Genomic DNA, 18,410 nt, shown 5'->3' with positions numbered 1-18,410 from the left:
CGGTGCGCGGTGGCGGCGGCGGTGGGTTGGGCGACGGTGCCTGAGCACTGGTCCTACGGCGTCTGCAGGGACGGGCGCGTCTTCTTCATCGAGTAAGGGGGCGCCGCGGGGAGGGGCGCGGGGCGCAGCGCGGCCCCGCTCCCGCCGCCGCCCGCACGGGCGGCCCCGCGCCCTCGCTAACAGGTGCATGTTTTCCGCTTCTCCCTGCAGCGACCTGACCCGCAGCACCACTTGGCTGCATCCGCGCACCGGGGAGCCCGTCAACTCCGGCCACATGATCCGCTCAGGTGGGTGCCCGGGGCCGGCGGCGCGGCGCCCCCTCCTCGCCCCCCGCCCTGCGGCCGGGAGCCTCCGCGGGCGAAGTTCTCACCCCTCCTTCCCGCTCTCTGTCTCTTTCCCTCTCCCCCGTGCCTTGCAGACCTGCCCCGCGGATGGGAGGAGGGGTTCTCGGAGGAGGGCGCCAGCTACTTCATCGAGTGAGTACCGGCTCCGGCCCCGCGCCGACCGCCCATGGCCGGGGGGCGCTGGCGGCGCGGCCCCGGCCCGCCCGGAGCTCAGCCCGGCCGGCCCCGCACCGACCCCGCACGTCCGCCGGGTTCATTAATGATCCACGCCGGCGAAAGTGGCACCGGCGTGCGCCGTGCCAGCGGGAAAGTTGGCTCCGGGCGCGGCGGGATGCGGGATCCCCCCAGCCGCGCTCTGGCGGTGGTCAGCAACAAGTTTCCTTGGAGGCGGCACTTCAGTTTTCCCTGTTTGTTTGGGGTTTTTTTGTGTGTGTTTGTTTCGGTGTTGGCTGCTCCCCCCCTCCCCGTTATTTACAGTGGGGTTTGCGGCTGAGCAGGTGGAGCGTTGCCTTGCTGAGCGCCGGCCGAGGTGGAAGGTGGTTTTGTTATTTTAAATGGCTCGTGGCTGTGGACGCAGCCCCGGGAAGTTTTGCAAGTGAAAAGCTTCCAGTGTTTCTTCCCAGAGACGGGGCTGAACGGATGAAATTGCCTTGCCACGGCTGGTGGTGGCTGTCGGGATCTTTCATGTGGCGTTTCTTGTTCGGAGAGCAGTTACAAGCAGGGATGTGCTGCTTATTGAGGTGCTTTTCTTCTATGAGGTGCAAGCATGTTGCAGTAAAATAGGATAACTAAGAGCTTCTTTCAAACATTGCAGATATAAGGCTTTTACAAATACAAACACCGATGTAAAAGTAGAGATTTAATCATATGAGTAAAACTCTGGTACACCTTGAATATAGAGTCATGTGTTGCTTGTGATGTCTTTGCATTTTCCTTTGGAAATCTGAATACCTGACAAATTTAATGGAACTAACAGAAAAGGACTGGAAAATGCTCAGACTACCTCATTGCTTCAGTGTGGCACTGGGATAGCTAGCCCAGGTCGTTGATGTGTCACCGTTGTCCAGTATTGGAATCCATGCAGAGCATACCCCAAAATCTTTGATTAACTTGAGGTTTTAGTAAATATCAGGCTTCCAAACCGTACTGGGCCAGGTGAAGGAGCAGTTGACTGAGTGCATCACAAATGCCTCACATGTAGGATGTTTGTTAAATAAAATTCCAGATAAGCCTAAAATGTCCTTCTTTCACCTCCAGAGGAAAAAAAGGCATTCAATCTTCATTTGTCTGAGCCAGAGAATTCCGTACAGTGCTGGGCAGGGCAGTTAGTTTAGCCCTTGACTCTTGAACAGGAGGTAGTAGCAAAGCCTTGGAGAGCAGCTCAGTAACACTTAGAGCTGCCACCCTTTATCTGTGGCCAGTGCATTGAAAGGAAGGAATAAAAGTTCTGCTGGTTACACAGGCCAGAGATCGAACTCTAAAATGTCCAGTCTGTAAATGTACTGTAAACAGATCCTTTACATGGATACATAAACGCAAACTTCTAGATGTAGGACAACATCTGTTTGTTTTTCTGTCTTTTCCAGAAACTTACTAGGGGATTTTAGAACAGCTTAAATTTTTTTCCAAACAGCTCTGTTTGGAAGACCATCTCTTGTCTTGTTTGTCGGGCAGTTACAAAACTTTTAATTTCTGATCCATTAAATTAGAGTTACATGCAGTGCATTTTCATAACTTGTGCTAATAGTGTTCTTTACCTTGGGCTGGAACTGCTTCAGGAAATGAAATAAGGAATGGAGTACGTATTTTACTGAGCAATTTAATAACCTCAATCATCTTTGGCCAAGCAAAGTTTTTTGAGGACACAGCAAGGTTTTAACATAAATCTGTTCAGTTGTACTGCCTCAGACCAAAGATTCTCCTGATACTGAATACAATATTTAACTCTTCAGCAGTGATACTTCCCCCAGCACTGCTCTAACCTCTTCAATTTCAGCTCAGAGGCTTCCTGAGCTGAGTGGAATTTCTCATTTTTTCTTCCATGAGCATACTGAGCTCTTGTGCTCATATAAACATCAGTATCCTTAGATGATGATTTCCATACCTCACTGCTCTGTTCATTCCTCCTATGTTGCTTCCACGTGATGAGTTCTCGGCTTACAGGAAAGGTTACCGGTCCCTAAACGCATGATTTCACATGTTGTACCATTAAATTCCATTTTCTGGCATTCCAGCTCTCAAAACCCGTGAACTCTCCTACATAACTACCCAGTCCTTTTGTACTGGTGACAGTTCCAGTCTGGTGTCGTCTACAGAAATTTCACAAGCACATTGTTACTCCTTGGCTACTAATTTACTGAAGGGTGTCAGGAGGAACATTCCCAGTAACGCCACCCCCTTGTGATAATTTCCACTATTAATGCAGCCTACTGTAGTTTTTCCACATTGGCCACTTAATGGATGTTATAAGTCTTGTTATTTCTCTAATGAAATTAAAAGTATTACTGAGTATTATTGCTATTTTAAATAACTTCAATCAAACATTTTATTTAAATATATAGAGGCTAACTCCACTTACATAACTGATTTCTGGTACAGAGATAATGAAAATATTAGATAAAATATGGGATGTGAGCTGTCTTTAATGTAAAAAAAAATTAATCTTATGTTCATTTACTTCCATGTCTTTATTACTTCTTTTAATACTGTGGACAAACTTGAAACATCATATAATAAAACAAAGGTTTATAAGCTGATCAAGCCTAATTTCAAAACCAGATAAGTTTTCTCTCCTTTCCACGTAACAGGAGTTTGAAAGTTTCCCAAACTCTGCTTCTTTTGGGTAGAAGCTTTCCAAATTAACATGCTGTAGTTTAGAATGTTTTTTGCTGTTTTATAGTTGGGCAGCTGCCCTGTTGTTGAAGGGGTACTGCTTTCCCTTAGGTTATTTACTAGAGATGCTTGTCTGAAATCACATTCCCTCTTAGCCTTGTTTTGCTCAACTAAGCAAGCCAAGTTCTTTGTCCAGCCCCTTAAAAAGAGCTCTCCGTCTGTTTGATTATCCTGTAGTTCTTTTCTGCACCTCTTGCAATATGAAGTCATCTTTGTTGCATGTGAGTGAACAGAATCCTGGGCCGGAGTGAGCTTTTGTGAGGCTCTCAAACAACAAAAGTGCTTTCTTGGCTCTAAAAATGTCTCAGTTTTCTGCATTTTAGGTTGTTTGGCTATTTAGGGAAGACACCCACACTGACAGCACATGTGAGTGCTGCCAGTTGACTGATATATGCAGATCTTTCTTTTTCTTTACTGCTTTAAATTTGAAGAACTGTAATTTATATTAGGAAGCTACGTTCCAGTTCTTCCCATTTATGCACATCCATGTCTTCGTGAATGATTTTCTCTGTTCCAGATATTCTTCAGCATTTCTTGATAGTGGCAAACCCTGTTAGGGCAGTGCTGCCTCTTACCCTAAAATCACTAAATAAAACATTAAATAAGTGATGTATAAACTGATTCTTCTGGATCTCCATTTAGTAGTCTTTGTCTAAAAGTATCATGGATGTTGCATTCTTTGAGTACTGAATACAGCTTGCACCACACTTTTCCATCTCTTCTTTTGTTTGTTTACTGATGTTTTTCAAGTACCTTGAGTTTGTTGGGCATGTGCTTTCTGGGAGAGGCACACATGTGGAACTGAATGAAGACTGGACAGCACTGGTTCTGGTTTGTTTCTGGTGGTTGGGTTGCTGACGTGAAATGTTAAGTGTGGCTGGCAAACTCTTTGGGGAAGGAGATGGGACATGCAGGGAAGGTAGTGATGATGGTAAAGCAGTGTGTGTATGCATTATAGTGCAGTTTTTTCTTTCCATTTGCTTTTCTTTGTCTGATCATCCAAAAGACTTGGGGAAGTTGGAAAGCTTGGAAATCATGGAATGTTTTTCATTACCTTCTTACAGCTTTCAAAGATTGAGATGGCTATTGGTGTGAAAGGATCTGTTCTTCCAGTGTTAGATACCTAACTGGCTTGTATTTAAATATGTTGAAAAAAGCGTACTGCTGCTACAGAGGTTCTTTTTGAATGCTGCAGTGGTATGGCACAGCTGAAAGGTAATCATGCATTCAAATTGTAGCCTAGAATTAGGAACAAAAAAGTGGAAACCAGCACTTAAATATCTGAAGTTAACCTTTTATTTGTTTCTGTAGTCAGTTTCTAGTTCAGCTTGGCCTCTTCTGTGGGTAACAAAGTGGATGTACAAGAAACAAAACGATGAAATTGGCATATCAATAGTCAGTTACTGTTTGCAACTGTTACTCTTTAATTCTTCTATTTAGCTCATTCTGTGTGTAGGAAATATGCACGGTATGTGTTTCAAGTGTTTGGAAATAGCAAAAGAGCAAAGCACACTAAACAGAAATCTGCCTTTTTAACTTTGATTCTGCTGTGCCAAGCATATACATTCAGATACAATGTCACTGGAAACCATACAGGAGCTCAGATTCACCCACAGTGGCCTACAGATGACACCCACTTAATGATTATTTAATCACAGAAGCCCGAAGGGGAAGAGACCATCTGGATTACTGAGTTCAGTCCTTTTCATTATCTGAGAAGATTGTTTTATAATCCCATTAATAAATTTAATCAACAGGTTTCTTCTGCCCTGCAGGAATTCCTGTCTTCCCCACTCCTAGTAGGATGTTGAAAATTGTATCTTTTTTTGTGGCTGTTTAGGTGGGCTAAAACACTGTTTACTGTATGTGTTCCTTGACCTGCTGTAAAGACAAATTATTATTTCTTGCTCTGGTTTCAATGAAGGTTGTTACTGTAGAAGTAAAAGATACTGGAGCACTTGATCTCCCTATAATGAGATCTTCTACGTAGATTATGTCCCTTGTGGTTCTTGAACCTGTGGCTAGATGAAAGTTAATGTGTAAGTAAGTATATGAACTGACATGAAACCCACCTGTGAGGAGCTGGCCCACGAACCACTTCACTGTGTCACTGCTGTGCATGGCCAGTTCAAGTTGGGGGGAGGTTCCTGGAGTGGAATAAGAATTGGGTAGCTGGAACCACGTGAGAACTTCACCAAAAGTGATACCTTCACACCATCTCTAGAATATTTAAGGATAGTCTCTGGTGAAATGAATGGGTTTTGTGTGCTATAGAGTGCCGTGGGGAAACTTTTAGGGAAAGAAACCTGGAATGGTTCCACTGCAAGGGGTAGAACACCCAGTTTGGATAATCTTGAGAGCACCATATGCAGTGACGTGAATTCTGGTCACCAGTGATTCCCTACAGTCAGGAGTTGCCCTTGAGGGGGGCTAGACTTCACTGAGGTAATTTGTACGGGTGGAGAAGCGGGTGTGGAATTGAGAAGTGGAAGAAAAATGCCAGAAGTGGCTGTTGTGTTGAGAGGCGGGGGTCGGGAAGCTGCTGTCCCATCCCGCAGTTCTGCGGGAGCGATCCATGGTCTTGAGCGGCCTCTACTGGCTCATGGCAGCAGATTAGGCAGCAGGAGGAAAGCTGCCAGGCTGGGTGAAACCCTGTTGGGTCTTCTGCTTCTCATTATTAATTTTCTTGGAAGAAAGTGTTCCATTTGGGCTATGGGAAAGCAGAACTATATACAGTAAAAGTAAATCTCACTGCCTGTACGACGTTCTCTGCGTTTCTCTTGTCCTTTGTTCTCCAGCTTTGGGTTTGGTCAGACAGGCTGTTTAATGCATTTTGTTGTCCTGGATTGTGAGCAGAATTGAACTGGGAATATCTGCTGGCTGGATACAGTAGCTGTGTTTCAAGCCAGCTGGGGAAACAATGAAGTGTCCTTTTTGATGACAGCTAAAATGGGAGATCACTCATTAATGAGTGAAGTAAATGCTGATGGATTTGTGCTCGGGCAGGGATGGCTGATAGTTGCAGAGAGCAAAGGAAGTACTTTGTAGTTCAGCTCCCAGAAAGCAGGAAAAGGGTATGTTGTTCATGGTCCCTGAATTTCTGAGTGCCCTCTGGAAGAGCAAGCTTGGAACTGTGCGTAAGGAAAATGCCATGTGTGGTTTGCTTCAGCGAGGTATGTGAATGAAGAGGGATATTGTGTGCATTCCTTGGGGGAGGGAGGAGCATATAAGGGAAGGTGCTGGGTTTTGTTTGTTTTTAAAGGAGGGCTGCACCATAAAAACCAGTCAGCTTGGTTTGTCAATCTGTGTTTGCCTTTACTTGAAGATACACGCATGTTGGAAACCTGAATTTTGACTACCTGAAGAGGCCAGCAAGGATAACACACACTTAGAGTGAGATGCTTTTTTAGGTGTTGAACACTTCTGGAAATGAAAGTTTTCTGGGAAACAGAGCAACATTCTTTTGTTCTGGTTGGGGTTATGTGGCTTCCTTGTGTTGTAGCTCAGAAGCAAAGGCATGCACTGGTTATTCAAAGCTGCCAGCCTCCACATTTTGTTTACTACACATTCCAGCTTTTTGAATGTGTCATTCATTCGGCCTCTTTCCTAAAGCAGTGTCCACTTCTGCATTCATGGATCTATGCAGGTGAATGCATGTGCCTTTTTAAAGAAGGTATTACAGCAGTGAGGGTTTCAATATTTCTGAAAGTCTGTCTAAAGATTAAGAATAAATACAGTCATATGGCTGGACTGGGCACGTATTGCTGTAGTCTTAAAAGTAGTTTTCATAACCTTGAGTTACATTTTCTCATCTGATGTGGTAGGTATTGCAATATGCCTACCACATCAGATGAGGAAATAGATAATTTATTCAACACTTTTAATTTTATTTTATTAATTACACATGATCTTTCAGGAAGGAGAGAATCTCAAATATTTGGGAGAGCAGAATCTTGATATTAATGCTATGTTTTGTTTTGATGTTATACATGTTTTGTTGAAAAAGGTTGCTTCTTCCATCTATCAGTAGTAAACTCTAGCAACTGGACCTAGGGAAAGGATTGCCTATCTGCAGGCAAATATATAGTGCCAGATGGTTTTTTTTTCTTTTTATAATGGAGGAAATGAAAAGGTACCTTTTTCCAGGCAGGTGGGAAATCCTGAACAATCTTAAGTGCTTGAGAGAAAAGAGAAGTGTGTGCTGTGAAATGCATATGTTCTATACCCTGTATTTTCCCATCATTCCACTTGCTGCAGATGGATTATACTAAAATGAGTTTTAACCTCATGACTGATCCAAGTTTGCCATCATCTCAAATATTTACATTTCTTTGGTACAGATTAAGTGTAGTGCTCCAGCATGGTAGTGCTGGATCTCTGCAAAGACCATCTTGAATAAATGTGGTGTCACATTTATTTAATATCACATCCAATTCTACCCAGTATGACTGTAGACTCTAATTTGCTATTAAATCTAATTTGTTTTGTCTTTGCCTCCTAGATGTGCTTTTTAAACTTTTTTTTTGAATGACCTCGGCTTGGATAACGGTAAAAGATGGGGCATTTTATTTATAGTTTAATTGTCTTTTCCTACAGTGTTATTAGACTGTTTTACAATGTCTGCTCTGAGATATGTGCTCAAAAGCAGAACTTTTAATTTAAAAGCACATTTGTAATTAAAGATGCTAAAATCCAAGAAGAATCTGGTTAAGTGCCCAACCCTTCTCTTTCTGATTGTGTGCCATGGAGTACTTGGCAAGAACGTCACTGACTTGTCTAGACAGGTACAAAGTCTTGCTACCAATACATAGTAGCTGTGTGCTTTTCTGCCTGAAGTTTTGTGTTTAAACCTTTGTTTTCCTTATTGCTTATCTGTATCTTTAAAGGTTTTATCTTCAGTTTAATAAAAAGTACAACCAAGACCACCAAAACTTTTAAAATGAGATTGGGATGCACTGCTGAAATGAAGGATTTGAGTAATACTGGATTTCATTTTCAGTTCCTTGTCAAGTGAGGACTTTTATTATATTTTTATTTACTTACCAGAGACCAAATATCCTGAACTAAGAGCAGACTGAAGCATTTTGAAAATACACATTGATTCTGCAACATGCAGGTGATTGTTTTCGAGCAGCTCTGTATAGGGTCTGTAAAACATGACTAAGCAGGAAAGCTGCTGTTAATTTTCTTTTTCACTTAATCTGAAAAAATGTAGTTATTGCCTTTTGTAAGCTGCATATTTGTTGCAAAATGTCATAGTTTCACATTCGTCCTCAAAGTAGCAAAATGCTTGAGCAGCAACTTTCACTTGAGTTTCATGTTTATTGTTCTTTACTTTTTGTAGTTACTTTTTTGTCCTTTATCTAGGCAGAAGGAAGACTTGCTTTGATTAACTTAGGAAATTGATATCAATATAAAGGAGAGCAATGAAAAGATAGAGACATTGTTTGTTTATCAAGCAGCTCAAATCAGAGACCAAAAGGTAACATAATTTGTTTTTATCGTGTGTCTTTTCAAGCCAATTTTTAGGTGTTTTAAACATGTGCTCTGCATGTTAACCTCTGAGTGCTTGAATTCAATGCTTGCTTTGAATCAAAGGAAAATAACTGGGCCTTGTCCTAATACCTGGAATAATAGACCTGTTAGATCTTTTTCAGCAAAATCTTTAAACACATCTGGAGACAGAACTGGGCTAAGGGGTGTGATTCACTTTATGTAATTTTCACTGGCTGGTAAAGCAGCCATGTTGTCTCTACGTTTTGCTGAAGATCAGGAGTTCTAACATTAGCTCTTTGCATGGTGAGATAACACTGACAAAATTTAGATGTAGACAGCTGTACCACAGAGGATATGGTGGTTCAAGACCATGTTGAATCTCCTGGACTAAACTAAAATTAAATTAATAAAAGCTGCAAGATGATGAAACCCATTTTTCTTAGATGACAGTTCTCAAACACTTGATATTTATTGTTACCATCTCAGAATATCAGCCCTATTTTTAAATTCTTTTACTTAGAGTGCAATTTGTGAACATGTAATTTTTTTAATGTAAAGTCTTTGCTTGCCTTCCAATTAAGACAATTATATTGTCAAGTGGCTTGAGCAGATGTTTTTATCTCCTTCTTTGGAAATCACAGATTAATGCTGTTCTTTAAATGCTACTTTTGTGCTTTACTTTTTTAGCACAGAAATGCTTGACTGCCTAAAACTATTTCACTTAGTGATCAGATTTATTCCTTCAACACTGTTTTATTATTCCCAGTATTCAATTTTAAATAGCCTAACCACTTTCCTTTTGCTCTTCCAGTTGGTTTCGTAGTGAGGTGCAGTTTGAACTCATTTAAAAAAAATAAGTCAATGAGTTATTTCTCATGTGCAATCATTACATGAAATCCTTCATGAAGAGATTACAGGTATCAAGTTGGAATTTGATATACTCGTTTAACAGGATATTTAGTCCTTTCAGTTGAAATGTGGAGTGATAAATCTTTACTTCAGTGTAGTGTAAGTATCAGTGTAGCAGATGTTTTTCAGTGTCACTGTCTGGTTTTTCTCCAGCTCGCTCTTACTGCTAACTTGCCTAAGAAGGTGGACAGCTAAATCTCTGGTTAACAGGTCTTTTCTGAGAGTTGCATTTCCATGCCTCTGAAGAATATTTAATTGTCTAAGGAAATACTGAAACACCAGAATAGTGGAAGGGAAGTTGAGATTACTGAGGTCTATGACAGTGTCCTCTGGGAAAGAAGTAAAACAGCATTCACTTTTATGACTTTAGGTATGTTTTCATGGTGTAGCATGTGATTGCTGGGCATTCAGATTGTTGAAATTGAAATTCAAGTTTCTTGCAGTTGAAGGATTAAAAACCATTTCAGGTAGAAGCAGAAATTGCAGTTAACATTACTAACCCAGTAATGTTAATGCAGTTAACATTACTAACCTTGTGTCAAGGTTAAACACAAGTTATTAAAATACATGATTAAGGCATTTAAACATAATACCCAGTATTTGCTGTGTAGGAGCTGCTGTACTGATGCAGAGTAGTCCTTGCTGAGAGATTTATAAATAATACAAATTTTTAAAGTCTGGTAGTTTCTCCCTTTTTGAGTAATTGGAAGTGCTGCAACAATATTGCTGATTTTGCCGAGTGATCCAGAGAATATCAGGAGAAATGTCTTCAAATTTTGCATGAGGTTTAAATAACCCTGGTACTGGGTGGATTTCTGAACTACAAGGAAAATCTACTCCTATATACCAACTACAGTAAGGAATGATTTAGGTTGGAAATGAAGATCATCAAGTCCAGCCGCTAACCCGGCACTGCCAAGTCCATCATTAAACCACGTCCCAAGTCCCAATTAAATTAAATATGGCCAGGAATGGTGACTCAACTACTTCCCTGGGCAGCCTGCTCCAATGCTGGGCAACCCTTCTGGTGAAGTAATCTTTTCTAATATCCAATTTAAATCTCCCCTGGCACAGCTGGAGCCCATTTCCTCTTGTCCTATTGCTTGTTTCTGGGAGAAGAGCCAACCCTCACCTGGCTACAGCCTCTTTTTTAGGTGGTTGGAGAGAGAGAGAAGGCATCCTCTGATCCTCCTTTCCTCCAGCTCCCTCAGCTTCTGGGGGTTAGGCTTGTGCTCCACCTTTCACCAGCTGTGTTGCACTTCTTTAAATGGGGAAGGTGAGATCCTAGCTGGGACTTCCCCTAGGGATGGCTGTGGAGTCAGATGGTAGCTGAGCAGCAGTTGCAGTGCCTGAATTGGTGGTTCAATACTACTAATAACAGTAATAGTTAAATGTCCCAAATATTGGAAGTTTGTGAAAACAGTGTTTAAACTGAGTTTGCATAAATAAGAGAACCAAAGTCAGCAAAAGAGGAGGCAAGATGTGAAGTACTTCTGGAAATGAAGGTGAGTAGTGAACTGAAAGCTTTCCAGTGTGGACTTTTGGATGTGTCTATATGTTCAGAAATCAGAAAAGGGATGAAGCATTTTGGTCAGCAGTGTGGACTTGAAAAGGCCAGAAGCAGTGTTTATGTTGGATAGTATGGATGGTTTCAAATACAGTTTCTGGGCTCTCTCCCCCAAATCTGTACCGTTTGCTGCATCAGCAGTGCTCATAAGGCAGATCACAGGGTTTTATTTTTCCCATTGATCAGATGTGGCAGTCAGCAAATAAACTGTTAAATGGTATTGATAAATAACATCGGCTGAAGGCAGAAATCCAGGAGGAAAATTGAAGTTTCTGTCTATGGATGATGTGACTTCTCCCTCACCAGAGAAGAAGCAGTTGGAGAGAGGGGAGCTGCAGGAGTCCAGTTTTTCTCCAGCTCATCTTCCTTGACAGGTGCAATGGAGGAGCTACAATTAAGAATTTGGGGAGTGTCTCTGATTGCCAGTGTGCTACTCCTTTGTCACTGTGGTGGGCAGACTGCAGGAGCTTGAGGAAGCTCTGGTTTGTGGCAATCAGATTAAGTTTTGCCCTAAATCTTAAAAAGAAGTAGTTATAAACTGTTTTTAAGTAATGTGAGTAGTAAGGCCACAAGAATATTTGAATTATTGATGAGCAGAAGAGCCCTTTTTGTGTAGGGAAATGAAAACAGTTGCAAATTTATGTTTAGACTGTTATACAGCTATTTCCTGAGTAGTTGCTATGGCTTAGGATGAGGTACACTGTAAACAGGCCTGTTGCTTTTTCCTTGTGGGCTGGAGGAATATAGAAAAAACCCTTAATTTTTATATAAAGTGGGCTGCTAGTGAATAATATGTCTATTTTCTTTAGAAAGAAAATTCAGGTTGTTCATTTTTTCTCATGGATTTTTAAGATTTCTGTGATTAGAAGCACCTAAAGAAATTCTGTTAATGCACTGACTAGACTGTGATAATTCCAAATGAATTAATGCAAATGGAATCAGTTTAAAAGTAATATTTGGCATCAACAATTTTGTTTTTCCCAGAATGTTAATGATAGATTAACTTTATTTTTTCCTTTCATCTAATTTTTCAGGAATTCCATTAATGATAATGAACATGGTTTTTAACTTGTTATTGGGTCTGTATAACAGTTTTGGGTGAAACTGAGTGAGAGAAAAGTACTGGAAATGCCATTCTTGGTGAATTTTGATGTTTCTAAATTATGTAGGTGAAAATATAAATTGAGCATGATTGTATGTTTGATCGATTTAACAAAGTCTGTCACAGGGCTTCTTGGTTCTGCAATGATACAGAAATTGAGAGATTGTTGACCTCTGCAAATATATTAAAAATTCCAGGGTCTTGTTCATTTTAGTGTTTAATTTGGCTCAGCAGCTCTTCCATGCCAGTTAACTTGACATTCTGTTTATTTTGGCTACTGACATTTTCAGGGAAGATGTTAAATTGCCAGTGTAAGAATTCTCTACCAGGGAGGTGAGTAGAAATATGGAGAAAGTATGAATTCATAGTGTTATGGTTTGGGAGGATGGAGAATTAGAGTGCAGGAGCAGTGTTAGGAAAGCCCCAGTGTTCTGCTGATTTGAAGGGAGTGTGCTTCTCTCTCAGCTGACTGTGGTTTTCTTTAGGTTGAGCTTTAGTTAAGAAGTTTAGAGGACACCTGAACCTGCCACATAGGAACGGGTTATTTGAGGAAAACCCAGCCTTCTGGAATCTTTTAACTGTTTGTGAGATAGGCAAAACAATTTCTCTGTGACAATCAGAGAAATTACTTTTTGTGGGGAGGTAGTGTGTCAGAAGTTGTCAGTAGTTGAACTGCTGTCTTCACGAACAAAAATTACTTCTGGTTGTGAACTATACCCTGCTTGCATTTAAATACTTTTGTTTACTTGTAGGGTTTTTTTGGTAATGTTTTTGACTGTTCTGAATTTGGTGTATGAAATCTTTCAGTGGGTATTTCATGCTGCACCAGAAATGCTGCCATTCATCCAGAAATGAATGTTTGGTGATCTGGAGTAGAAGTAACAAAACAACTTAAATTGTGGCAGTTAATACATGGGTCTCACTGGAATTTCACTTCTGAAGTGAGCTAAACTAAAATGTGGCTTAATAGTCTGTGATACAAATGGATTTTTTAAAATCTTACAGTACTTTTTTCTTGAGTGCTTCAGATAACTTTGAATAGTAAATTGTGATTTCCTTTTCTGTTTTTCAAGCTGGTTTTAATCTAAAGCTATGTAAATTTGTTCTCCCATTCCTAGTGGGTCATAAACTGCAAAAAGAAGAAGTGGTTTAAGTGCATTCCTGGTAGTTTTTCTTCACTTCTGACATACTTGTTAACTGAATTAGCTGAATAAGTGAAGGAAATATTTTCTCTGTGCCTGCCCAGAAGCGAAAGCATTAAACAAAATTTTGAAAGTAGTTAAGAGGTACGTTAATTACTTTATCACCTTATGTTATGGGTAAATTAAATTAACAAGGATGATGGTAAAGTGCAGAGTTGGCAAAAATACTATGGGAAAAGTTGGTGTGGTATTGTGTTGAAATGATTGTGTGCATGCATTTTGAAAAGCTCCTGAGATGATCTGGCATCAAGGTCTTAAAAATAAGTGTAAAACACTCCCCTGGAATTTTAAATGCTATGTGTAAAAAAAAAAAAAAAAAAATTCTGGGAATATTTTTCTGTGTGTCATTCCATCTAAGGTAACAAGTGATTTATAGTGGCTTCCATTCTTTAAGAAAATTGCAGAGCTCTAACCTTGGAAGATTTTGACAGTGACGTTATTCCCTCTTCCTAATCAGTTTGTGTCAAAACGCATTTATGTTAAAATACATTTTATAATTATATAGCTAGCAGTTTCTCCCCTCCCCCTGCATAAAGTATTCCTGAAGCTCAAGCAGGTCAAAGACTGTCTAGTGGAAGCTTTTTTTGGTATCTGATGCTGGATAAATAAATCCTTCTGAGAGGTGTGCACTTGCCATCTTCATAAAAACACGATAAATATTTTACTTACTGAGACAAATTGCTCCGAGGAAGTATTTCTGTATTGGATATTGTGTTTGATACTAGGGAAAAACAGTTCTAGCGCTTTCAAAAGCTTTGGAAAATGGTAGGAGCAATTCTGTCCTAAGTCTTTCGTGGAGTTTATGCAGTTTCAGCTGGGTCAGTTAGAAATTTGGAGTAAACTTTCAGCTTGTAGATGTTTTTACATTCATTTTCCTTAATTTTGAATGCGTGGATCTTTACCATTGCTTGGGATAAAGACTTCTTTCACTAATTCAGCTTTCAAGTAGACTATGGTCATTCTAACAGTGAAGTTTTTAATGTTTTTTTTAAATTATTATTTTTAAGAGTGGTTAATCATGAGAGCTACTTGCTTGTCAACAGGTCTAACAAGAAGAGGAAGGAGTCTGTACTTAATCTGAAATGCAGGAGGAGAGGAATGCCCTTCAAAGCTTTCTAGCTCTTAGGTTGATACCCCCCTCCCCCATCGATGTTGAAAACAGTTTCTGCAGGGCATGAAAAACAGGTTTTTATTTAGGTAATGCTTCTCTGGAAATAAACTTTAAAAAGACTAAAAGAATAACAGTTTTTAGAGACATTTCAGTTTTGAAAAGCAATGACTTGAATGTTTGGAAGAAAGGCACACCAGCCCACTCAAATGGGCTGCTGCTTAGTATGTACTTAATAATAATGGGGTTTTTTTGTATAAGCTTCTTAGATTGCCTGCTGAAGAAGCTTATCTTAAATGTCACAGCTGCCTTTTTAAAGTTGATTGGTAGAAGGATATCCTGTATAATAAGTTAACTGCTCAGAGTAGCTGCAAACACCTGAGGGACCTACAATTGTCGGATGAATTTTTGCCTTGTAGCTGATGGGGAAGTGCTCCTTGTTTCAAGAAAAGTGAAATACTTGTGACCTGTGCAATCGATACCATTTGCTGAAACATGCATACACGAAGTGATGTTGTAAATGACAGACCTTCCTAGTGTTCAGCTGCTCAAGGATTATGAGGAGTTATTTCCTGTAGGGATTGGGAAATTGTGTTCTCTGCCTAAATGGGTAGGCTGGTGCTCTGGAGAGGAGACGTGCTGAGTCAAGATGGGTGGGTACAGAGACTGAGAACTTCCTTCCAGGATCAGAAGATAGAGGGACTAAGAGAGCTGCAGACATCCTGGGACAGCACTCAGGTTAGTGATTTGGGGTAAATTATGGAGAGAGGAATTTTTTGTTATGATATACCCAAGGGAGGCTGGTTGAGGAGGAAGCCTGCTATTGACTGGAGACTTATGTCTTTCCAGTCTTAGGTGTGGCTTAACATATTCCGAGGTAATAAGGATGCTTGTGATCTCTTTTTCTCTCCTTCCCCAACCCACCTCACTCCTGTTATGCAGGTGTGTACACACATACATCTATTACTTACATTCTGTCAGCACTGGAGGAGAACTACATACAGCTGTCTGAAAAATGGCAGCTTTTAATAGGTAGGGATCTTGACCAGATAAGTGGTTTGTAGATCTTCCTATGTTTTGGTTTTACTCAGTGGCTGCTAAAAGGTAAACTTGTCCTTTTAACAAGACCAGGATGTAGAAAATAGACACAAGCTAGGATAACTCTGGAAGGGAGTAGTGATTTATTGGTTTCAAAAGTATTTAAGAAGAAAAGGGCTGTTGAACTGTTATACCTGGAAGAATGCAGCCTAATGACTTTTGACTTGAGAATCTTTACTGGAAGTGCTGGGTGAGCAAAATATTGAAAAATATCTCAGATCCTACTGGTCTCCCCTGTTGTTGTGTTGGTTGCTAAACTCTCTCACCATAATCCTGCATGGTTTCTGAACTGCCTGAGTACCTTTTAAGTTTGGCTGACAGGGCTTTGCCCAGAGGATTCTGCTCTGATGTTCAGTGCCAGCCATGTGTGTTTCCATGCCCATTTCATAGGTGTTCTGTCATCTGGGGGGCCCAGACCACTACAAATACAGTGTGTGCATCCTACTCTTTGTGGGGAGACTTCCATCTCAGCTACATACAAACCAAGTTTTGAGAAAAAGCTCACTGACTCGTGTCAAAAAAGAAAACTCTTTTGAGTTTGTCTGTGCTCTGACAGATGAAATGACACAGTGATTCCACTGAGTATTAAACAGTAACTTCATTTTAAAATGCTTTGGTTTTATAACAAGTATTTAAAAAAAGTTTTTGGAACTTCAGCTGAAGCTTTCGAAACTTTGGAACTTCAGCTGAAGCTTCAAAAATGCCTTTGTAAAAACCAAATATGAGTGGCTTGTGAAAAGAAAGCTGAAAAGAAAGTGTCAGATACTCAAATAATTAAAATGCCTTATATTCTAAGGTTGTCTTAATATTTCAACTAAAGTTTTGTGCTTGATTGAGGGTTTGTAATAGATTGTGAAACTGTTTTGTGGCCGGGTTTTTTTTTTCTTGTTTTTTGGTTGTTGCACTGAGGAAAAAGACCAAAATGTGGTTTTTTTTTCCTCTCAGACTTAACACTTTCAAACCTGCGAGTTCTCTCCTGCTGTGCAGCGCTGCGGATGCTGCTGCCAGCTCCATCTGAGCACTTGGAATGAGCGCACCTTAGCGAGTGTGACCTTGCTGTGGGCTGCTGCAGGTGAAATAAGATAGTCCTGTGCCTGCTGCTTCCTACTTGAGCTGTGTTTTGGAAAAAGCAGGGCAACACCTCTCACAGCAGACTGTTCAGAGAGGAGCAGGATGAGGGACCCAAGCTGTAGGGGGGACTGTCCTCAGGAATCAAAGGAATAATTTGGGAGGCTGCCAAAGCTGCCATGGGTTGGGCAGATGCAACCAGGAGAGTGATGCGTTAAAGAATGTGCTCTTTGCTGTATTGTAGACTCAGGATGGGAGAGGCCCCTCCTCATTGCTGGGCATCAGGATTTTAGTGCTTGTGGAGGTTGACTTCAGTTTAAAGGGTTTCTTAGTGGCTTTTTTTTTTGTTTGTTTGTTTGCTTGCAAATGAGCCACTACTCTAAGGTCGTTTTGGCAGGCTGAGAGCTAGAAAAGCAGCAAAAATGAAACTTGTGTGAAAGATGCTGCTTCCAAGTAAGGGCATTGAAGCTGTTGCAGCCACATTCCTATTAACAGAAAAATGTGTGCTGTGCTAGCTTTGCTCAATGAGAGAAAAATCTGGTGACTGTAGTTGTCTGTTGATTGTTCCCCTCACAATCAGTGGTACATCTGACAATTAGTGGTCTGAGGAGGGAAGGGCGGGGCAGTCTTGGAAATTGTTGCCTACTGCTGAAGATGTTGAAATTATTTTTACACGTATTCCTTAATAAAGAGTTTTCAAGCAGCACAAAAACTCCCCTTTCAGAATCAGGAATCTGCTAAAGTGACAGTGCTCTGTTCCAAGCAGAGAGCAGCTTTCCCCAGGAATTGGATTATGCTTAGATTTATAGGAGGGCCAGATGTACTCACTGCTTAGATTAACACTCAAAAAAAAAAAAAAAAAAAAAAAGAGCCACATCGAGAAACTGGGTTCAAACATTCATTCAAACGCTGAATGGTATCTGCAGTTTTAGTTTACTTTATTACCTGCTTTCCTTATCTCATTTTAGTTTCAAAACAAGCCCTGAGTCATACATTCTTGTTCTAAAATCGAAGTTGGAAGACTTGAGGGCAGGCTCTGCAGGGTTCTACTGTACCACAAGAGGGCATTTTTGGTGCCAACTTTGCGACTATTAAGGAATAAATCTACTTTTTAAATGTCTCACTTCAGATTAATTAGTCTTGAAAAACAGTTGAAAAGATGCATCTTTTCTCTAAGTGCCTTAGTTTCATACCTAAGAAAAGAACAAGTTTAGATCTTTATTTTCTTGGATAACGTGGTACTGTTGAATGATTTTTGTAATTTCATACAGCCTGAGAATTCAAAGTAGAATTGTGGTACGTTTGGAGTTTTGTGTCTGGTGAAGTTTTTTTAAATGACTGCCAGTATTGATTACAAGGAATTAAGTTGGACATTGAAGAAAATCACAATGCTAGACCTGTTTTTTCCTTTTAGGACCAGTAATTTAAAATAAAGTGGTCTGGTGTGGGAGATTGTGATAATATGAACTCTCATAGAATAATATCCTTTTCTTCTGTTTATATGGAATATGAGACCAGCAAAAACAGAGGCAGGGTGCTATAAACACAGCAACATATTGTACTTTGAATATTGCAAGATATCATCATGCAAACATTTTACGGAGTTTGCATTTAATCACCGAAG

At 40.4% G+C, this 18,410-nt stretch overlaps 1 protein-coding gene across 1 annotated transcript in view; it reads left to right on the top strand.

The window, feature by feature from the left end:
• Positions 1 to 16: 16 nt before the first annotated feature.
• PLEKHA7 (pleckstrin homology domain containing A7) overlaps positions 17 to 18,410 on the top strand; it is a 151,801-nt gene continuing 133,407 nt past the window's right edge. Inside the window, exons 1-3 of the mRNA XM_042038788.1 lie at positions 17 to 92; positions 211 to 287; positions 419 to 476. Coding sequence (XP_041894722.1) covers positions 275 to 287; positions 419 to 476 — 71 coding nt within the window. The 5' untranslated portion in view covers positions 17 to 92; positions 211 to 274. The remainder of the gene's footprint in view (positions 93 to 210; positions 288 to 418; positions 477 to 18,410) is intronic.

Source organism: Corvus kubaryi, unplaced genomic scaffold (assembly GCF_017639235.1).
Source record: "Corvus kubaryi isolate FWS band 111438036 unplaced genomic scaffold, C.kubaryi_AGA036_p1.0 37392, whole genome shotgun sequence".
Lineage (NCBI taxonomy): Eukaryota > Metazoa > Chordata > Aves > Passeriformes > Corvidae > Corvus > Corvus kubaryi.
This window is presented reverse-complemented; position numbering and strand designations above follow the sequence as displayed.